This window comes from Mesoplodon bidens, assembly GCF_964165515.1.
Source record: "Mesoplodon bidens genome assembly, chromosome: 4".
Taxonomy (NCBI): Eukaryota; Metazoa; Chordata; class Mammalia; order Artiodactyla; family Ziphiidae; genus Mesoplodon; species Mesoplodon bidens.
In genome coordinates this window covers 29,104,086-29,126,895 of record NC_138160.1, presented here as the reverse complement: position 1 = coordinate 29,126,895, position 22,810 = coordinate 29,104,086, and the positions used below count along the sequence as shown (strand labels likewise).

At 40.7% G+C, this 22,810-nt stretch overlaps 1 protein-coding gene across 3 annotated transcripts in view; it reads left to right on the top strand.

Annotated features, from left to right (window-relative positions):
• Positions 1-20,987, top strand: part of C1QTNF3 (C1q and TNF related 3) — a 29,706-nt gene extending 8,719 nt beyond the window's left edge. For all 3 annotated transcript variants that reach the window (XM_081233203.1, XM_081233202.1, XM_081233204.1), the window contains exons 2-6: positions 2,118-2,229; positions 4,327-4,481; positions 8,899-9,028; positions 16,713-16,812; positions 18,575-20,987. In XM_081233203.1, the coding sequence (XP_081089329.1) occupies positions 2,118-2,229; positions 4,327-4,481; positions 8,899-9,028; positions 16,713-16,812; positions 18,575-18,734 (657 nt within the window). In that variant the 3' untranslated portion in view covers positions 18,735-20,987. The remainder of the gene's footprint in view (positions 1-2,117; positions 2,230-4,326; positions 4,482-8,898; positions 9,029-16,712; positions 16,813-18,574) is intronic.
• The last annotated feature ends 1,823 nt before the right edge of the window (positions 20,988-22,810 follow it).

Below are 22,810 nucleotides of genomic sequence, written 5' to 3'. Positions count from 1 at the left end.
GCTCAAAACCCTTAATCATTAGAGAAATGCAAATCAAAACTACAATGAGATATCATCTCACACCAGTCAGAATGGCCATCATCAAAAAATCTAGAAACAATAAATGCTGGAGAGGGTGTGGAGAAAAGGGAACACTTGCACTGCTGGTGGGAATGTGAATTGGTACAGCCACTATGGAGAACAGTATGGAGGTTCCTTAAAAAACTACAAATAGAACTACCATATGACCCAGCAATCCCACTACTGGGCATATACCCTGAGAAAAATATAATTCAAAAAGAGTCATGTACCAAAATGTTCATTGCAGCCCTATTTACAATAGCCCGGAGATGGAAACAACCTAAGTGTCCATCATTGGATGAATGGATAAAGAAGTTGTGGCACATATATACAATGGAATATTACTCAGCCATAAAAAGAAATGAAATTGAGCTATTTGTAATGAGGTGGATAGACCTAGAGTTTGTCATACAGAGTGAAGTAAGTCAGAAAGAGAAAGACAAATACCGTATGCTAACACATATATATGGAATTTAAGAAGAAAAAAAAATGTCATGAAGAACCTAGGGGTAAGACAGGAATAAAGACACAGACCTACTAGAGAATGGACTTGAGGATATGGGGAGGGGGAAGGGTAAACTGTGACAAAGCAAAAGAGAGGCATGGACATACATACACTGCCAAATGTAAGGTTGATAGCCACTGGGATGCAGCCGCATAGCACAGGGAGATCAGCTCGGGTGCTTTGTGACCGCCTGGAGGGGTGGGATAGGGAGGGTGGGAGGGAGACACAAGAGGGAGGGGATATGGGAACATATGTATATGTATAACTGATTCATTTTGTTATAAAGCAGAAACTAACACACCATTGTTAAGCAATTATACTCCAATAAAGATGTAAAAAAAAAAAGTTGCCATTTTAAGGGACTTCCCTGGTGGCACAGTGGTTAAGAATCCACCTGCCAATGCAGGGGACACGGGTTCGATCCCTGGTCCGGGAAGATCCCACATACCACGGAGCAACTAAGCCGGTGAGCCACAATTACTGAAGACCACATGCCTAGAGTCCGTGCTCCACAAGAGAAGCCACCGCAACGAGAAACCCGTGCACCGCAATGAAGAGCAGACCCCGCTCGCTGCAACTAGAGAGAGTCCGTGCGCAGCAACGAAGACCCCAATGCAGCCAAAAGTAAATAAATAAATAAATTAATTTTTTAAAAAATTTGCCAATTTAGAGAGGACCCCAAATTTTATGGGCAACTCTAACTCTTCTGCCATTCAACTTCTGCCAAATCTCTAGCTCCTTGACAGTAAGCACAAGTTATTTAGAAAGTTATCATTGAATAAAGAAGCATTTAAAAAAAAAAGAAAGAAGCGTTAAAATCAGTGTCATATTTGAATACATTTAATATCCATTAAGTACTCATGAAATCTCAGTTCAAATAATGCGTTAATCACTTTAAATTTTCAAGTGGAATATGAAATGGAACAGCATGTTAAAGGTGGAAGTTTAAAAAAAGGGAGTTAAAGTTGTTTCAGGATGTAGATAATTAATAAGAATTTACTGGACTAATGACTACTTTCTTTCCTTAATTTTCTAAGGTAATTTATGTGTGTTGTGATACAATTCAGAATTTCTAAGAACTCTTTACCCAGTATCATGAATATAGATAGACTTAATAACTATATTTGAGGTTGGTAATTTTTATCATTTGAGGGTCATCTACTCAATATAGCTACATCTGAGACTACTGACAGTTGGAAAAGAAAGAGAGCTTTCTCTTTCTGAAGGAGCTTTCTCTTTTCCTGTAGCCGCAGGAACATACTTCCCAGAAACACAGCCCCAATCCTCCACTTCCACTCACACTTTCCAAAGAGCCTGTTCTTCTAGTGACTCTCCCGTTTCCTTTGCCTTCTGATCATCACCTCACCTTAGCTACTCCCTGACTCCTTTGCCATTGACATAAGATGACATAAGTCACCCCACACTTTCTTTTCTGATGTTGTCATAGGCTGCTTGGAATTAAGCTTACCTAGGGGCTGTGGCCAGAGGAAGCTCAAAAGTTCTAATTACTCATATGTACCTTTCTCTGAAGCTTCTCTGTATTTTTTCAAAGTCTCCACAAACTGGAGGACTGCCCCCAGACTGCAGCAAGTGTTGTCATGGAGACTACAGCTTTCGAGGCTACCAAGGCCCCCCTGGACCTCCTGGTCTCCCTGGCATTCCAGGTAAGGATGAGAGGGATGCGTTGTTTCCAGTCTAATTGCAGACTGTGCCGAAACAGGAGCCAGGGGTGAAGCTCAGTAAGCTGGGATCACTTGTGTGTGATCCAAAGCTTATGCATGGAAAACCCAAAAGAGAGTTGGGTGGGGAACTGGGCTTATTGAGTTAATGAGGTGGAACTGTATAAACTATAGTATTTATTATCCATACTGCTTGCAGAATCCCACAGGCATTAGGCATGCTGGGGCCCCAGCTTATAGGCCAGGAGGCCCTTCCCCAGTGTGGAGTCTGGAACCACTGGAGCCGAACAAGTTTATACTCTTGTTTCAGTGTTTCTGCCACCGTGTGCTCCATACAGCGCACTAGATCTAGGCTTCAGGGGATTTGGGAAGTGAGAGTGGGGAGGAGAGCTTGCTGGTCTGGGTTATAGTCAACTTCACAGTCTCTTTGACTGAGCTACACATCTTTCTGTCTGATTCTAGGTCTAGCTGAGTTTTTCTTCCCTTAACCCCCAGGTCCTTCCATGCTCAGCTGTCTCTCAGTTGACCTTCATGCCTCTCTTGGACTCATGGGGACATTTTTGGGCTCCAGCACCATATGGTGGCACGGGGCATGCTGTAGAGCTCCACTGGGTCCCTCTAGACCCACTGTTCAGCCATCTCTACTATTGAGTGGCACCCCAGACATGGATCATTTGGGGAACTTGCTAGTCTCCTGGGTCAGCCAAGGAAAGGGCAGCCCAGGTGCCCTCTGTCCCAGGACCTCCAAATCTATCTGGGGGTTTAACTGACTTTCTTGTCTCCAGGTCAATTCCTGGGGATAGAACATTTTCTCAGGGCTTGGCAAATGTCTGCTTGCTCTTCTCTGACTTACTCCCATTGATGTTAATATTTAATAAATAAGGTTTAATTTTTCTTAATACTTTTGAGTGGCTTGTCAAATGAAACCAAATTTAGAATGAGAAAGTGCGCTGTTAGACTTTATGATCAGTAGCTTGGAATCTATGCCACTGAACATCAAGGACAGCAGGCAGCCGGTACAGTGATTACGGGTAGGGGACTTTCAGAGCCCTCTAAAATCTTCTTAGGTCTAAACTCTTCTGAGGTCACAGAACAGGCTGGCCTTGGCTACGTGCTTCCCATCAGGATCAATTTTGTCATTAGCACGTTAACTTGTAAACCCAGTCAAAGTTCATTAATCTGGAAGAATTGCAAGTTCGGTATGAAACCTGACCAAAGGTAGCACACAGAATAAACAACAAAAGGGCCTGGAATTCAACAAATATAAAAATGAAGGGAGAGGTGTAGAAATTATCTTTTAGCAAAGTGAAGTGAAGAGTTGAAATCATTATCCAAGTCTTGCTTTCAAGATTACTGTTATAATTTTTTATCAATGATTTTACTTTTCCTCCAGTTATGAAAGTGGTTCATGTTCTTTGTAGAAAATTTCAAAAATGCAGAAAAGTGTATAGAATGACACAAAAATCATTTGTGCTTCATCCACTTAGAAAAAGATAAACCACTGCAAAATATTTTTATGTAATTTGTTCTAGTCTTTTTCCCCTTAGGGTAAAACATGTACATATTTTATATTATATTATATATATATATATACACATATACATAGTATCATGCTATCACTATTGATTGATTCATAACCTTTTTTATCTAAAAATATCATGCTATTAAATATTTTTCTTCAGCATTCTTTTTTTGTGACTATATAACATCATTTACTGGGATGTACCATTTTTTAATTTAGCCCTTTCAGTATTGATGGACATTTAGGTGGTTTCAAATCTTTGCTACTATAAAGGATGCTTTATAATGTCTCTATGCAATTTTTCATCCAAGTCTTGCTTTATAGGAAAAGCAGGCTTTGGAGCCTGGAGCCTTAAGAGTATCTAAGGCTGTTTTCAGTGTCCCATTTAAAAGCGAGCCTATCCAATGATGTCACCATGGCTGTGTTAGAGCTTGTTTCAAATGGTCCCCTTTTACAATTAAGTTTGTGCATTTTTGAAGAAAGGAGCTGCATTTGCATAAAAATAGATGGTGAGTATGAGTGACTGGGCTTTCTCATGTGATGATGTCTGGTTGTTTAAGGAAACCATGGAAACAATGGCAATAACGGAGCCACTGGCCACGAAGGGGCCAAAGGAGAGAAAGGAGACAAAGGTGATCTGGGGCCACGGGGGGAGCGTGGGCAGCATGGCCCCAAAGGAGAGAAGGGCTTCCCGGGGATCCCACCAGAACTGCAGGTAAATCGTCTTGGCATGTCTCCAGATGACCCTCACTCAGGGTCCAGGAATCAGAAGGCTTGAGTGCTTCCTCATCCTCAGTGTTGTGTAAACCTGTCTCAATTTGTTCATCTCCACCACAGGGTGTTTGCAGAAGACCTATGCTGTCAAAGTGCTTTGAAATCATTCTTAGGGAGAAATGTATGAAGGGTGAAATTCAACACCCTCATTAGACCAAATTACAAAGCAACCCTGAACATCAGCTAATCTCCATTTTCCAAATGAGGATCTGTGTTCAATAAAAAGGTTTTTGGAGACTCGAATATGTAAACTTTTAGCTGCATAAAATATTATTAAGTAGATAGTTGACCATTCCATTTATTTATCAATTTTGTTACATTTGCATATTTAAATTACATATATGGATATTAATATACAAGTAATTCTATCAAATCAGATTTCGTGGCATGAATTTTTATTAAAGCTTTTCTCATCAGTATCTTCTTTATTACTGGAGGCATTTTATTTTGTGTCATGAGACCATATTCATTTCAGCTTAAAGTTTTTTTAATTCATTTATGAGGCTATCATTGGACGTTTTATCTCAAGCCCACTACCCATTTATCTGTTCTTTTTTTATATATAAATTCATTTATTTATTTTTGGCTGCGTTGGGTCTTCATTGCTGTGCGTGGGCTTTCTCTAGTTACAGAGAGTGGGGGCTACTCTTTGCTGTGCTGCGGGGGCTTCTCTTGTTGTGGAGCACAGGCTCTAGGCGCACAAGCTTCAGTAGTCATGGCTCCCAAGCTCTAGAGCACAGGCACAGTAGTTGTGGCGCACGGGCTTAGTTGCTCTGTGGCATGTGGGATCTTCCCAGACCAGGGACCGAACCCATGTCCCCTGCACTGGCATGCAGATTCTTAACCACTGAGCCACCAGGGAAGTCCACCATTTATCTGTTCTTTATTTCTCTTTTAAGTGATCTTCAAAATTCTTGTTGTCGGTAACACCTAAAACTTGCAAATGTGAGATGTGAGGTTAGGTCACACCAAGAAAATTACTAAGTCTGGGTTACTTATTTATTTATTTGGCTAATATTTTTAAGATGGATTCTTCCAAGGGACTCCTATCAACATTGAAAACTAGCATTTTTTTATTGCTTGTTTCTGGCTGGTATGTGTTCCTGAAACAGTAACTAGTGATTAAAATTAAGTAACTGAGAGAACATACTGATGGAATAAAATTCATATTTTAAGGCAAGACAAGAAAAATTTAAACATAATTTTTTCTCTGCCCATTTTGGCCTCCTCCCTCCCCTCTAGTGTGCATTGTGCATCTGCATTATGCATTAACCAGACCTCACCAATGGCAGAAATAACTGCTCAACCATAAAGATCAATTTCTCTTCTTTTGACGTCAGACATGTAACTCCTTAGAAGATAACGTTACTTACTTACAACCTTATTAATGTTACTAGCTATATTACTTGTGTTCTGCCTATTTTATAAGATTATTTTTTCTTTCATTACCAGTGTGTGACTGAGCTTCCAATAAAAATAATGATGACTAGGGGACTTGAAACAATTGATCAAATATATAGTTCTGTAAGATCAATGATTGTAATAGTGTAACTCTGGATATGGGAAGAAGCAACAAGAGGGAGCCATTTCCTGGACTGTAACAGACTAGTAACACAGGTGGTCCAGAGGCTTTTGGCTAATGTTAACTGGGTCTGGTCTAGTAATAGCACATGGAGTGTCCTGTCAAGGAAATCCTCACCTGACCTGGGAATGAGCATTCCTAGTGCAGTGGGACAATTGGTCACAACATGCCTCCCAAACCTTGGTTGAAATTAAGAACAAAAGGGATTGTAAAATAAAGAATGTTGCCCACCATCCAGTTCTATAAGAACCAAGTCATTACCACTGCAGTCGCTGACCTACAATACACTGTGAAAGGAATTCAGGGAGAAGATCAGGATGAGGCATTTTGTGCTCTGGGAAAACTGACAGCACTGGCCCGCAGACAGTTAAATCTTTTCAGGAGAGAAATTTATGAACCTAGTTTCTGGCATCTTGCCATTACTTAGAAAAGCACTGAAACCATTGACTAAGATATCTGTCCCTTGTGAGTAGCAGTAACCTTCTACCAAGATGTGTGCTTGACTGCATGTACCCCTTCACCAAAATCACATATATACTGGTTTCTCCCCCTATCCCCACACCTCTTCAGAACGGTCCTCAGAGCTTTCTGAAAGATTTTCCCCTGGGTTATAATCCTCAGGTTCGCTCTAATAAAATTTTCCAATTTCTTTCTTTGATTATTGATTAATATTTTCACGGACAATACTATAACACGAGAAACTTTAAAGAACTATAAGGTACAGCAACTCTATCTGAAATATCAGTGGGGGAAACCTTTACCCTTTGTTTGGGCACATGTGGTAGTTGTTTGACCTTGGATAAATTCCATCATTTTGGGGGGAATCAAGTTATTTTAAGGGTAAACTAAGAGATCCTGTGTGTTACTCAACCTGCTTTTGTGGTTTCGTAACGTCTTTTTTTTTTCGTAACTTTTTAATGACCTCTGTTTAATAATTTTAGCAACCTGCGGTCTGTGTGCCAGTATAAATTTACAAAGAAAAGGAGACAGATGCCATCACCCAGGTTATAGGTACCTAATAAGATGGATGGTTCTCAAAGCTAGAAACGAACCCAAATCTGTGAATGGTTATATCCTAGTCAAGGGGCCTTGTAGTAGCCAGTTTAATGGAGAACACCTGGGCAATTATTACATTTGCTCCATCAGCTTTTTAACCCTAAAACCACATTACTGTCTTTAGGGAGAATTACTTTCCCATGTCTTGAAGGAGGCATTAAAGTGGAGACAAGATTGGTCCTGGGCAGTTTGTAACGGAGGGTGACTTCCGGCCCCTTCGTCCCCATTTCTAAATCTCTTCCTTCAGTGTCACCGTTTCTTCATCCTTCTGTGTCCAGTGCCCTCACACAGTCCTTCTGACTGCCCCAATCCTTTCTGTGTTGATTCTCCCAGGCCTGCCTCCCTGTCCACACCCCAAGTCTTCCAGAACTTCAAATTATTTGCTCTCTCCTCTCTCACCCCTCTCCCTTAAATCTTCCGTTCATTCAAGATGGATAATCCCAGCAAGTTAAAGAATTTATTGATCTAATTCGCACTCAGTTTCAATGACTCATTTGGACAGGGGACTGGCATTGACTTTCAAATGTGACTCTCCAATGGTGGTACCATTTCCGAGTGTGGGCTATTCCCACACCACCAAGCAATTCTCGGATACCAGCTGGGTGTCCTACAATTCAGCTCACTTCTGACACTTATGAGCTCAGTCCTTCGAGACTGCCCCACCCTTCCCCCACTTTAGGCGCCAATCCAAGTTCAGGTTATCACCTGTGCTTCTGTCTTCCAATGACCCCCTCCTTGGGTTTGATTAATTTACTAAAGCGGCTCACAGAAGCACTCAGAGAAACATTTTACTTAGTTGCTCACCAAGTTATTATAAAAGGATGTAACTGAAGGACAACCAGATGGAAGAGATGCATACGGCAAGGTATGGGGAAAGGGAACTGAGCTTCCACTCCCTATCTGAGAGCGCCACTCTCCCCAAATCTCCATGCGTTCACCAACTGGGAAACTCTCCAAAACTTGTCCTTTGGGGTTTTATGGAGGCTTCATTACTTAGGCAAGAGTAATTAAATCACTAGCCATTGGTGACTGATTCTCTGTCCAGTCCCTATCTCTCCTCTTCGGAGGTTTGGGGGCAGGGACTGGGAGGGGGGGATGGGGGAGGACTGAGAGTTCAAAGCTCTCTAATCACGTGGTTGGCTCCACAAACAACCAGACCCTCCCGAGGGGCTTTTCCAAAGTTACCTCATTAACATAATAAAAGACACCTTGATTGCCCTCAACACTTAGGAAATTCTGAGGATTTTAGGAGTTCTCTGCCAGAACTGGGGGCGAATACTAAATATATATTTATTATAAATCATAATATCACAGATGTCTTTTATGGAGAAAATAACACAGGGCAAACAAAGTTAAAAAGTTGGCTGCAGGACTTTTCGGATCCTTTAGTATATGCTAATGGGTATTTAATAGCTATATGTAGATTTCATCCAAATTTTCCAGTATTATTTGATAATAGAATTTTAATATCTCAGAAAGCACTTTAAAGTCTCATGTTCATTGAAACACATGCTCAGAACTGTTGATATATACTTTTAATGATGCATAACATAAAAATGTTAGAAATCACCATGATTTATTTAATTGTTCTCTATAGATTAATGTTTAAATTATTTCCAATCTTGCTGTCACAAATATTGGTGAAATAAACTTACTTGTATCGAAACCTTATTTCTCTAAGATAAATTGCCTTTTAATTAACCACTAACTCTTTGCTTAGATTGCATTCATGGCTTCTCTGGCAACTCACTTCAGCAATCAGAACAGTGGGATTATCTTCAGCAGTGTCGAAACCAACATCGGAAATTTCTTCGATGTCATGACCGGTAGATTTGGGGCCCCAGTATCAGGTGAGAGATAAAAATAAATGACTGGATTAATCAATTAAGCAACCAAGAGAAAGGAGGAAGGAGGTGGGGGAGGGAGGGGGGAGGGAAGGAAGGGGGAGGGAAGGAAGGGGGAGGGAACAAAGAAAGACCCTAAGGGAATTAAGAGTTCTTTGTGATTCTGGTTAAAACATATATATATATATATATATATATATATATATATGAAAAGACAGAGACATTTTTAAAAATGATGACGACCATGGGCTACTTAGATTATTAACTCATTCAAACTAACCAAATAAACCTTAAGGGCATAGTTACCTCTGCCTTGAAAAGCCCTTATTCTCACAGTTTAAATGTGTCATAACTGAGTTCATCCCCTCTCCTTTGCCACCACCCCAAGGAAGGCCGTATCGTATTTTAAAAACATTAAAAAAAATTTTTTTTTGAGTACTTCTGTATTCATTTCCTATTGCTGCTGTAACAAATTACTACAAGCTAGGCTTAAAACAACACATAATTATTCTGTAACGGTTCTGGAGGTCAGTACTTCAAAATCAGTCCAACTGGGCTAAAGTCCAGTTATGGGCAGTGCTGGTTCCTCTGGAGAGCTCTAGGGCCTTGCCTCTTCCAGCGTTTAGAGGCTGTCGCCATTCCCTGCCTATTGGCCACATCACCTCCGTCTCTGCGTCCACTGTCCCATCACTTTGTCTTCTCAGATTCTGACCTCCTTGGCTCTTTTATACAGACAGAGTGATTACCCTGGGCCCACCTGGATAATCCAGGATAACCTCCCCATCTCAAAACCTTGAATTGAATCACACCTGAAAAATCTCTTTTGCCATATAAGGTAACAGTCACGGATCTTGGGGATTTTAGCTCATGAGCACACATGGGGGCCATTGTTCAGTCCCCAACAACTTTCTTACTTTCTAGTGCCACAAGCTGCTTCAAGCTCATATTGCATTTTCCCCTGTCCTAGCTCTGGAAATACCCATTTTCCCAAGTATCCTGGTTCCTTTCATTGGCGAGTAGTATTTAGAAACCAAAACTTGGGTGCTAAATGTACTCATCCCTATTAGGAGGTCACTGCTTCTGGGTCCTGTCAATGGACAGAGTTAGGAAATACACATGTATGCTAATCATGCATACATACATATCTGTATTTATTTTCCTACTATCATCTATCTATCGATCGATCTATGTTGTGTGTTAAAAAACAAACAAAAAAACGGGTTCACTCTGTTACAATCTATCTATCTATATTGTGTGTTAAAAGACAAACGAAAAAACATGAGTTCATTCTGATACATCTGACTCAAATCCAGCACCACTGAGTTCACCCTAGCATCCTCTTTATTTATTTGTAACTTGTTTCTTTGACAATGTGAACCCTGGCTCTCTTAATCTATAATATATTTACTTATTTGTTGAACCTTAGTATACAAATAAAGTAGTTAAAAAATTGCAAACCCGTGTGCCATGAGAAACAAAGTTCCCAACTAGGGTGTAATGTTTGTGTCCAATTTTTTTATTTTTACCATCCAGTCAAAACACTGTCTTTAAAAGCCCTTAGATCATCTTTATCCCCCATGCCCTTCAGTTCTGTTACTTCATTCATTTGTAATACAGTTAGATTCATTTGTCATAATCTCATCTTGAGTTTCTCATATTCTAGTTGAGTTTTTAAAACTCTGCAAGGAGCAAAATTTATTCTTTGTGGTGTACAGCTCTATGGGTTTTGACGAGTGCATAGAGATGTATCTCCACCACCATAGTATCAAATGGAACAGTTCTTTCAACCCCCAAATTCCCTTGTGCTATCCCTTGGTAGTCAACCCCTGTGTACTCCAACCCCTGACAATGATTGATCGGTTTTCCAACCTTAGAATTCCAAAATGTCTTATAAATGGAATTGTACAATATATACAATGTCTCTTAACGTTTACACATGTCTATGTATGAATCAATAGTGTTTTCCTTTTTCTTGCTATGTAGTATTCCGTTGAATGGATGTATCAGTTTGTTTATCCACTCATGAGTTAAAAGACATTTAGACTATTGGTGAATTGACCCTTTATCATTATATAATGTTTCTCTTTATCCTTGATAATATTTCTGAAGTCTCCTATGTTTAATATATTATAGCTTCCCCAGCTTTCTTTTGGATAGTGTTTTATATATATACATGTTTTATATATATATATATATATATATATATATATATATATATATATATATATATATCAAATATTACAAATAAGCCAATCAATGAGCTTATCCTGTCTCCCACCTTCTCTCTTTCTTAATTTTTAACTTTTGGTGGTTGAATCATTTATACACTGTCAAGGTATAAAACAATTACATTTTAGTTTGTCAGCATTATCCCCTCCTATGATTTGGACTTATCTTGCAGTTAAATATATTCAATGTTCACCACTAGTCATTTTGCCAGTCTCCCAGACATCTCTTTATTAGTTAAACTTTATCCTTTAATTTTCTCAAGAAAACTTATGCCATCAGTATTCCCTGAGACTTTACATGCTCTAAACTGTTATAAACTTGGCTGCAAATAAAAACCTTGGCTTACTTTTTTTTTTTTTTTTTTTTTTTTTGGTCCTGTTTTCTGGCATTTGGTCTGGACAACTCTGACATAAGTCTGAGTTTTTTCGTCTTATAAGTGACAGTCTTTCTGCTTGACTTCCCAAAGAATTCTTTCTCTATCTTCAAAGTCCAGTGAGTTTTCTAGAAGGAGTGTTAATCATTCTGGGTCAAATTTTCCTCCTGTGTCCTTTCAATATGTGTGTGTAAGCCTTCTTTTTGTCTGGGAAAGCTTCTTTGAATTATATTTTAAAACATAAATTAAGTTTTTTCTTCTCGTTGTACTAAGGTGAGGTGGCATTGGGAGCCGTCTGACTTGTGTTAGGAAATTAGGCAAACGGGATATATTGTCTATAGAATATTTAAAAACTGTAATAAAGCCAATTAAAGTTAGCTAGATTTTTTTATTAGCATCATAGACCAGCAGTTCTAAACATGTCAGAGATAAAATACTCCTCCCCTGGGGGGTGGACCGCTCACAAGCATCCCCCTGACCGCCCCCCCCCCGCACCTTAGTACACCACTGGTTAATTTTTTTAACAACTCCAAGTACACTTTATTTGTTTTGTTTTTAACTTTTCTTAGTCTGTCTTCTGTATGTATTATTTTCTCTAATCTTTTGGTGCTCTTTACTTCCATTTCATGTTGTTTGCTTTTTCCATTTCTATCCTGCATATGCTTAAAATTGCATCTTCTAGGGCTTAATTATCCTTTTTGCTTCTTCCAATTTCTTCTGTCTTGTTTCTGTGATACTTTTTTTTTTTTAATGTTTTCTGTGTTTTACATTAGTGGTTTTCAGTTCCTCCTCTTGTCTGGTCATTTCTACCATGGGTTTCTGCATTCTGTTTTACAATGTTCTTTCATAGAGGAATTTGCTTCATTAATATATTTCAAACCCATGATGGAATCTTTGCTTACATTTTTCATCTACCACATGAGAACATTTCTTCTTGGTGAGTAATTTTTGTTCTTTTCTACTTTCTAAAATTAACTGGTGGTTGAAGAATTTTCCTAGATCAGCTCTATGCAGTAGTTTCTTGGGGAAGGGGAGGGACCCCAGCACACCTCCAGACTTGGTGGCTTGGTGGTTCCTACTTTGCTGCTGGGGGACTCCCCATTTCTTTGTTTTCTTTCTTCCTTTTCTTTTTTTTTAAATATGGAATCTTCACAAATTTGCATGTCATCCTTGCACACGGGCCATGCTAATCTCTGTATCGTTACAATTTTAGTATATGTGTTGCCGAAGCAAGTACTCTACACTTCTTTTTCGATTGCCCCACAGGGCTTGCCAGATCTTACTTCCCCTACCAGGGATGGAACCTGCGCTCCTGCAGTGGAAGCACAAGAGTCTTAACCACTGGACCGCCAGGGAAGCCCTGTCACTTCTTTTAACTACAGCCGCTCTGTGTGTTTTCTCTGTGTGGCCACACTTCTCTGTCTCCCCAGACTGCGCTGGGTCTAGGAAAACTTCTGAAACCAGCCTTGCACTCGCCAGTTCCTTTGCCTTTAGGAGCCTTATATTTGCTGGCAGATTCTGAGATCCGCCACTGCAGGATGGCTTTCCACACTTTCTCCCCAAACATAACTTTTGCTTTATCTCAGCCCTGCTCACAGGAGCGTCTTTTCAGCATCTGTATTTCACAGTGGCCCTTCTGCATCAGGGAGTGCATTTTTCTGGGCACTGTTTGAGATCTGCTGCCACTTGGCTTCCTCAAAACTCCCTGCCCTGAATGTTGACTCCCCGTGACTCTGCCTGCTGTCAGTGACATGTGACAGCATTTAACTGATATTTTAAGTTTATTGATTTTTTTTTCAGTCTCCTAGTTTTGCAGAGAATGGATACTTTTTTGGTGTTTGCTGTCAATTTTCCTTGTCTCTGTATATGGTATTGAGAAGGAAAAAAAAGAAAATTCTGATGGGTGCAGTGGCCATGTTAGATTTGTCACAAATGCTTTTTTTTTTTTCAAATTTATTAGTTGTGTTGCTGCGTGAGGGCTTTCTCTAGTTGCAGCGAGCGGGGGCTACTCTTCATTGCAGTGCACAGGCTTCTCATTGAGGTGGCTTCTCTTTGCTGCAGATCACGGGCTCTAGGTGTGCAGGTTTCGGTGACTGTGGCACGTGGGCTCAGTAGTTGTGGCTCATAGGCCCTAGAGCGCAGGCTCAGTAGTTGTGGCACATGGGCTTAGTTGCTCCGCGTCATGTGGGATCTTCCCAGACCAGGGCTCAAATCCGTGTCCCCTGCATTGGCAGGCAGATTCTTAACCACTGCGCCACCAGGGAAGTCCTGTCACAAATGCTTTTAATGTGTGCCTTGATTTATTTTTCTACCCAGCTGAAGTCAGAAATGAACTGGCATATGAACTGATAGAAGCAATCTCTCATCATGCTTCAATCAGCTTTAAATCTTCTTATGTGATTTTCCGCTCTGAAGGCTTATGTTATAAGTTTCCTATAACTATTCTGTTGCACACTGTCTGTGCCACAAATTACATAGGTGCGTAGATATGCCCAATGAATGCTTCCATTGCTTTCAATGGCTTTATAATTGAAGCTCAAGGATTTAGTTGTTTTTTAGAATTCTCTTGGGCTGGACATAATTCAGACAATAACAACCATCATTTGACTCCCACTTTACTGTTTAAACCTCATCCAATAGATTATAAAATGAACTTTTCATACTTCTTCTTCTTTTTTTTTTTTTTTTTTTGCGGTATGCGGGCCTCTCACTGCCGTGGCCTCTCCCGTGATGGAGCACAGGCTCTGGATGCTCAACCTTCGCAGCCATGGCTCACGGGCCCAGCCGCTCCGCGGCATGTAGGATCTTCCCGGGCCAGGGCACGAACCCGTGTCCCCTGCATCGGCAGGCGGACTCTCAACCACTGCGCCACCTGGGAAGCCCCCTTTTCATACTTCTTAACTCTGGGAGTGATGGGACAGAGAAGGCTGAATTTTACAGTTATGTAGCACAAAGACCTGAAAAACAGAGTTCAAATGTATTATCTCTGGTTTTAGTACCTTCCCTCGCAGAGCAAACCCACCTGTGGATATAATATAGATTCACTTTTATATTATATTTCCAACTCTATAGTCATTTCATTTATTCACCATTTGGTTTCTTAGTCTTTCTAAAATGCTTCTGCATCTATTTTTTATAATAGACATCATTTTTTCCAGGAAAAGTAGTATCTTTTTCTGTCATTTTATTATTATTATTATTATATTTTATTTTTGGCTGCATTGGGTCTTCGTTGCTGTACACAGGCTTTCTCTAGTTGCAGCAGGTGGGCTTCTCATTGCAGTGGCTACTCTTGTTGCGGACCACGGGCTCTAGGCGGGTGGGCTTCAGTAGTTGTGGTTTAGTTGCTCTGTGGCATGTGGGATCTTCCTGGACCAGGGCTCAAACCTGTGTCCCCTGCATTAGCAGGCTGATTCTTCACCACTGCACCACCAGGGAAGTCCCTTTTTCTGTCATTTTGATTCCCACTTTATCTTCTTGAGGCATTGAAAATTGTTGTGTGTGCATGTAGTAAGAAGTTTCGTAAAATGTGAAAAACTGCACACATATAAATTACTTTTTTGAGTCTCTAATTTCTATCTGCCTTTACTTTTCATCTGTGGACCAATCTTTAGGTATATGAATGAACATGACTTATTTTTATATCATATCTTTTATTCTCAGCACATTGAACATGCCAGCTTGGCACTAAATTAAGCATAATCATACATCTTTATTTGGTTCAACTTGACTCAGAGGCAGATGGATCAACATGGTAGCCTTAGAGCTTCTATTTTACTTGATTGCACCTTTGGAAAACAGCATAGAACTATGCGGTGTTTTGTTGGGTTTTTTTTTTGCGTTTTTTTTAGATGTTTCTGGGTTTTTCTTTTACAAAGTCTACTATGGTCTGACTGTGTCCCCCTAAAACTCACATGTTGAAAGCCTGATGCCCAAGGTGATGGAATTAGGTGATTAGATCACATGAACTCCCATGAATGGGATTAATGCCCTCACAGAAGAGGTCTCACAGAGCTCCCTAGCCCATTCTACCATATGAGGACACAACCAGAAGTCTGTGACCTGAAAGAGGGCCCTCACCTGGTCTTGGAATTTCAGTCTCCAGAGCTGAGAGAAATAATTTTTTGTTATTTATGAGCTACTTAGTCTGTTGTATTTTGTTATAGCAGCTCAAATGGATTAAGACAAGGCCATTAGTTTTAAAATGTAGCATGGAAATCAATAAGAGTTTGATGATTTATATTCATTCATCTTTCCAAAATGCACTCTTAAAACCAAGATCGTTTAGAGTTAGGAAGATTTTCCTTTTCACTCATCTCTCTACTGTTGGATTCTTCTTAATCTTTCAGTGAAGGTATTTTCCACACTGGTATTTAAAGTGTATCAGGTATATTAAGTTACTTTCAATTAGGAGCCCTAGACTCTTACAAAAAAACTAACATGTTTTAAAATATGTTGCTGTTATTTTAATGAAAAAGATTCATATTTTTAGTAGCAAGGTCATGCTGCTGAGTCAAAGTTGAATCTTTCTATTTATTGTACATAATTTCACCTACTTACAATGAATAACATGAGAAATTGCTGGAGCTATTAGAACTGATGAACATTTCACTGTGCTACAGTACTTTCTTATCTTTGGCTAAGGACAATGTTGCACTTGGGTCATTTTGTTAGGCCACAGAAGACCATGGGTGCCTCCATGCAGGGCTCTCTACTTTGTCCATATGTGTGCTGAGGAAGGTGTGAATGATGGTTAATCTAAACCTAGGGATGGGTTTATATACTTTGCACTTTGTTAGGGGCAAGGAGAGGCCATGAGATACAACCAAATCCTGCCTTTAAAGACTTTGTATTCTTGTTAGGGCAACATGGTCTACACACTGAGAAAGTCTCAATAATATGTAAAGCAGTTTGAAGGTGAGAGCAGATAAAGGGACACTCATAGAAATAAAGGCCAAGAAGAACCTACATACCATGTAGAATAGCAACAAAAGAAGTGTGAAGTCATGTGACCTATCTCCCTGCTATCTCCCCGTCCACAATGTACAATAGTTAATATAAATGTGGATAAATATCGGCCTCTTTCAGGTGTGTATTTCTTCACCTTCAGCATGATGAAGCACGAGGACGTTGAGGAAGTGTATGTGTACCTCATGCACAATGGCAACACGGTCTTCAGCATGTACAGGTGAGTGGCCTTTTCTATCATAGGTATCCATGCTGCCATTGTTAGCTCAAAGGATGGCCAATGCCAGGAGGGATATAGGAATCAACAGAGACTGGCATAAACCTTGTTGTTGTTGAGACCTCCCATGTACAATATACGGCCAGATTATCATTACTGTTTGGGAAGCAGTGACTCTGATAAACTTGAGCATAAGCAGGTTGAGAAGAGGCCTTGAACTAATTACTAGCAACACTCCCCATAACTACTCATTTGTATTCTCTTCTCAACTCATTCTTTCTTTCCTTCCCTCTCAGTCTTTTCTTCTCCTTTCCTACTGTCCGCCCCCTTTGCCTAGAGTTTAGCCCTTTTCGGGCCTCTCACTGTTGTGGCCTCTCCCGTTGTGGAGCACAGGCTCCAGACGTGCAGGCTCAGCGGCCATGGCTCACGGGCCCAGCCGCTCCGCGGCATGTGGGATCCTCCCGGACCAGGGCACGAACCTGCGTCCCCTGCATCGGCAGGCGGACTCTCAACCACTGTGCCACCAGGGAAGCCCCCGAGTTTAGCCCTTTTGATGGCCTTCTCTACCATTCCTGGAGCTGGCAGTTCAAGGGTTGGGAGTTGGTTTCCTACTTTAGGCAGTGTTGTGGCTCTGATGTTTACCTTAGCAACCTGGCCCTTAGGCACCTTGGAAAAAAGTTCATTTAAAAAAGAAATATTGCAATTTGCTCTGATATAAGCTTAAGATGTAGGGAAGAGAGGCCAACACCTTTCCCATAATTAAATAAATGGGTATCGTGAAACTCTGTGAAAAACTTCGTGGTTGTTATCTTTTCTCGGTTATTTTTGATGACTTGTGGGGATTACCATATTTTTTTCTTTTGGACCCTGGCCTCTAATAAGAGGCTTTGAAAAGCCAAAAGAGAAAAAGAGGAGTTAGGTAGGTGAAATGCTGCAACAAAGAGATCCAGAATATTGTGGCTCGAACACACTAGAACTCAATTTTTCTTGGCCGGTTTCAGGTTGGGGAAGGATGGGGTGGAAAGGGTGGAGAAGGGAATTGTCTGGAGTTTGGAAGGAGGGTTGCTCCACCAGATTTTTGAGGGATGTGGGCCGGTGAAAGCATTTCTGCCATCTATAAAACTGACTCCCCAATTCTCACATCATTGTCATTGCCACAGTCAGAAGGAGGAAAGAACAACAAGCTTGTGGACATTTGTATGCATCAGGCATTCTATTCCAAGTCATCACATTTTCCTAAATGTTTTGCTCTAGCATGACAGGGATCTCCAACTTTCAAGCCCACAATATCTGTTTCCTCACTGCTCTCTGCCTGACCATGAGCCAATGCAACATGTTTTAGTTTGCGTTATGGCAGCACCTTTCTTTAGAACCAAATTCTCAATTAGTTAAGGTGGACTGAACTGCTATAACATTGGTCCAAGGGCTTGAACATGATAGAAATTCCTTTACTTCTCATGGCACAGTCTTCAAACACTCGGGCTTCAACAGATGGCTTCCAAGGTCATGCTGGTCATTGTCATTAGCATTCCACACAGTCATAATGAGGAAGGAGCAGGGGGGCTGTTTGTGAGAGCTGTATTGGTGAATCCTATATATAAGTGGCACATGTCATTTCTGTTCACATGTCATTTAGAGAATTTAATCCCAGGACTATACGTAATTGTGTGAGACTCCAGAAGAGAAGAGAGGACAGATTTTGGTAAAGAGCTGGCTGTTCACTGCAAAGACTAAGTAGTTGGTGCCTTTTTTTTTTTCTTTCTAGTTATGAAACAAAGGGGAAATCAGATACATCCAGCAACCATGCAGTGCTGAAGTTGGCCAAAGGGGATGAGGTTTGGCTGAGAATGGGCAATGGCGCTCTTCACGGGGACCACCAGCGCTTCTCCACCTTTGCAGGCTTCCTGCTCTTTGAAACTAAGTAAAATATGAATAGACCAGCTCCACTTTTGCGAAGACTTATAGCTGAGCTGGTATTGTCATGATGAGGGACTTTAGATTTGATGGTTCTACATGTTGTATTAAAAAATATTTTATTGGTTACATTGCTAATCATACTACAGGTACATCAGTAATGAGGGATGACTCAGGAGCTCAGAAGAATAAACCACAAAACAGTCTTCCCATGTGACCTTGACTAATATACCCAGGAACATTTATCACTCTTTCCTAGGCACCTAAAAGAGAGTTCCCTTCTTGATACAGGTTGGAAATAATGGTTCCCATCAGAGAAGTCATTTGCAAAGAGTATTGGAGGCTCTAATAGCAACATTCAGGAACCCCTGAAGGTCTGGGTTCCTCGTTCTTTTTTTTTTTTTTTTTTTTGGGGTACACGGGCCTCTCACTGCTGTGGCCTCTCCTGTTGCAGAGCACAGGCTCCGGACGTGCAGGCTCAGTGGCCATGGCTCACGGGCCCAGCCACTCCACGGCATGTGGGATCTTCCCAGACCGGGACACGAACCTGTGTCCCCTGCATCGGCAGGTGGACTCTCAACCACTGCACCACCAGGGATGCCCTGGGTTCCTCATTCTTTACAACGTTTCAGAAAACAGGATGCAGTGATTATGATGGGGCCAAGGAAAGAATAGGGGGCACTTGCCTGGATCAAGGTACCAGAAATATTTGTAAAGTCTAGACTGGGAAGTAACACTTTGATCCAGTGGGTCAATATTCATGGATAAAGTATAGGTATTTTTTAGTAATTCCAGATAGCTTTAAGATAGCAGAAGTATTCACAATGCTCAAAAATAATTGACTCCTCCTTTTTTTATAAGGATAGTGCTATAATTAAATCTTGACTTCTAATGGCTTATATTTTTGGAAATAGAATTTTCCTGTGATCCAGAATTGGGCTTACCAGATCTGGATTATCAGATTGACTCTTTTCCTTTGCATCTCTTACATTACAGCAGAGCTTTGTTGACTTTGGCCTGCAGTGAGTGTAGGTCCATACAGTACGGATATAATCACCCACTTTTCTATCAGCTTAGAAATTACCCTAGTATACTATATACACACTGACATGGCATGTTTAAGGAGCTGTAAACCCAAACATATACAGCCAAACTAATGTATACAAAATATAAGGGTATTTCACTTAGGAGACATATAATAAAATTGTTTAATCTTTTTTAAAAATAAAAAATTATATGGGAATTGCCTGGTGGTCCAGTGGTTAGGACTCGGTGCTTTCACTGCCATGGCCCGGATTCAATCCCTGGTCACGGAACTAAGATCCTGCAAGCTGCATAGCGCAGCCAAAAAATAAAAAAAAATCTGTATATTTAAAAAAAAATTATGTGACTTCTTTGATTACCATATTTAATCAATATTCGCAGAGCAGCTGTGCCACTTGACTTTTGCCTATACCTCCCCAAAAATCAATTCTCAAAGGATTAAATTTGCCACCAAAAAGATACTCATGAGAATGTGCCATAAGTTCTGATGACAGTACCCCAAATTGGTTTACTTTAAGCAAAGAATCATTGGAATATGCGTTTACCTTGATGTTGAGTCATATTTAAAATACACTACAGAGATGTCCATCTAACAAATATTACATAATGAATTCCCTTAGAAGTAATGAGCCCTTAATTTATTTTCTGTTACAATTTGAATTTCCACAAAGGCTTTTTAACTATGAGTTTACTTGTATCTTGTATTGATTACCCCCTATAGCTAGAAGCAGAGATAATGAATTAGAGCTGCCCTTTTAGCTAATCATGTGTTCCACATGCATGCCAGTCTTTGACCCTTTCCTTTTGATCTACAAGTATTTTGAAACTCTTCCTGAATCCATATACAATGCTATTTTAAAGTGAATGGATGCTAGCTATAATGTGCTTGACTGGTAATGTTTTTGTGGTTTTGTGTATATTCTCCCTCCCCCACCCCACCTCGGTATAAGGTCATGGGGTTGAAGTTTACTCTTACCAAATGTCATAACTTTCCTAGAAGTGCATTGTCAATAGATAATTGAATATTGCATGTTGCCCAAAAGGACTTCATATCTAAAGAGCATGCATTACTAATAAAGTGACTTAGAGTAAGATATTGGCCTGGCTTTAGATAAAACTGAAGCAAGAAAACTGTAATAAGCATTATATGGAAATAAACCCACTTTTGTTAAACGTTTTTAGAATGTTTTTAATAAAGTTGAATAGTCATACAATTATAAGTCACTACGGTTTGTTAACACAAAGTTAAAATATTTTCATGCAGATGATGTAAACAGCCATACAATCGATGGTGTGGGCACAGAACAGGGTCACTGTCTACAAAAAACACGACTTTTCAGTTATTCTACTGTTCTAACTTCAACCCTCTGGGTCTTTAAGACTCTGATGTTTAGAGGGTCCTGTGATGAAATCAGTATCCCTGAGGGGAAGGGACCTTCATCACACATTTGAAGTCTTTCTATGTTGATGCCTAAATTCCAGTGTTCACCTTGGTAGAGACACCCAAGATCTGGTTGCAGGCAGGTAGAAAGCACTTTGGGCTGGCAAATAAGTCCCAAGTGTGAAGAAGAGTGGGTAGTATGGATGGTGGGAGAAGGCCAAGGTAATTATCATAGTTTCATAATTTCACCAATGACCAGAGTTATACCTGGAAGACTGCTTTTATGAGTCTTCCTAAAACTGAGGCTCTGAAAAGGAGGTAGTATGTAGGTGTCATGGGAAATTTAAATATCTCATCTAAGCAACCAACTTTAAAATTCCAAACCCCAAATGAAGGCAAACTCTACAAATGAAACACATGGGTGTATGCTTGCTGCAGAAATGCAGTACAGGGTAGAGTACCTTCATATAATGATTAGGTTGGGTGATTTTCCAGGGTAGAAAAGGCTACATTTGAACCTTGGACAACGAATAAATTATACTGAAGGAATTTTGTTGAACACATTGTGAGTAAAAGCTGAAGTCAATAATAGTTAAACAGAGGATAGAATGATCAAATGTAAACTACAAAGGGCCTGGCTGGAATTGATAAACATCTACTCTGTGCAAAGGTACTGTGGTATTCCAGGAGTGACTCAGCATTTAAAGTACAAGTCTTACCTTCCATGAGTTTTCAACTCAGTGAAGGAAGATAAGTAAAAACGGGAAAGTGCATGGATGTGTGGATGAAGAATATCAGAATATCATTTGCCACATCAGTAAACAAAGGATATTGCAGCCATCAGGCCATCAGCTACTGCAGCTGTGAGGGGACTCAGGATGGAGAAAACCAGGATCCTGGCCCTAGATAGCTAAGGTGCACATCAAAGGCACCTGTCACCTGCAGATGCCCAGGTGTTACGGGACTTTTCCCCAGTCTTCTAGGAAGGGAAGATGGGAACTCAGCTCTATCAGAAACTAGAAACCAGATACCAGACCAGAATTCGAGTTCTCTGCCCACCAGAGGTGATCAGGCTCCATCCCTCAGGTCAGGCTGAGGTCCTTCAACCAGACTCCTGCGTCCAGGACCAGGACAGAAGAAAAAAGGGTAGGATAGGAGGGGTTGAAAAGAGGAAAGGGAGAGGGAAGGGGAAAGAGGTCAATAAAGTTCCTTACCCAGAGTTCCTTGTCAGGGCTCTCTGGCCAGTCGTCTGAGTCAGGAGGAGACCAAGGATAAAACGGTCCTGGTTGCGGCCTCTGAGTCTGGTCCGTCAGCAGGCAAACTGGTCCCTGAGTACTCCGAGTGGTCAGGATGTCAGTCATAGAGAAGAAGAGATCCTGCCAGAGTGGTCATTTTTTGCAGGAAGGGGGACCCCTTCCAGGGCCCAGGAGTGGGATCTTGTCTAACACTCAGAAATGAATTGTCCGAGGAGACACGTGCTGACAAAGCAAGAGACTTTATTGGGAAGGGGCGCCTGGGCAGAGAGCAGCAGGGTAAGGGAACCCAGGAGAACTGCTCTGCCATGAGGCTCTCAGTCTCGGGTTTTATGGTGATGGGATTAGTTTCCAGGTTGTCTCTGACCAATCATTCTGACTCAGGGTCCTTTCTGGTGGCGCATACATC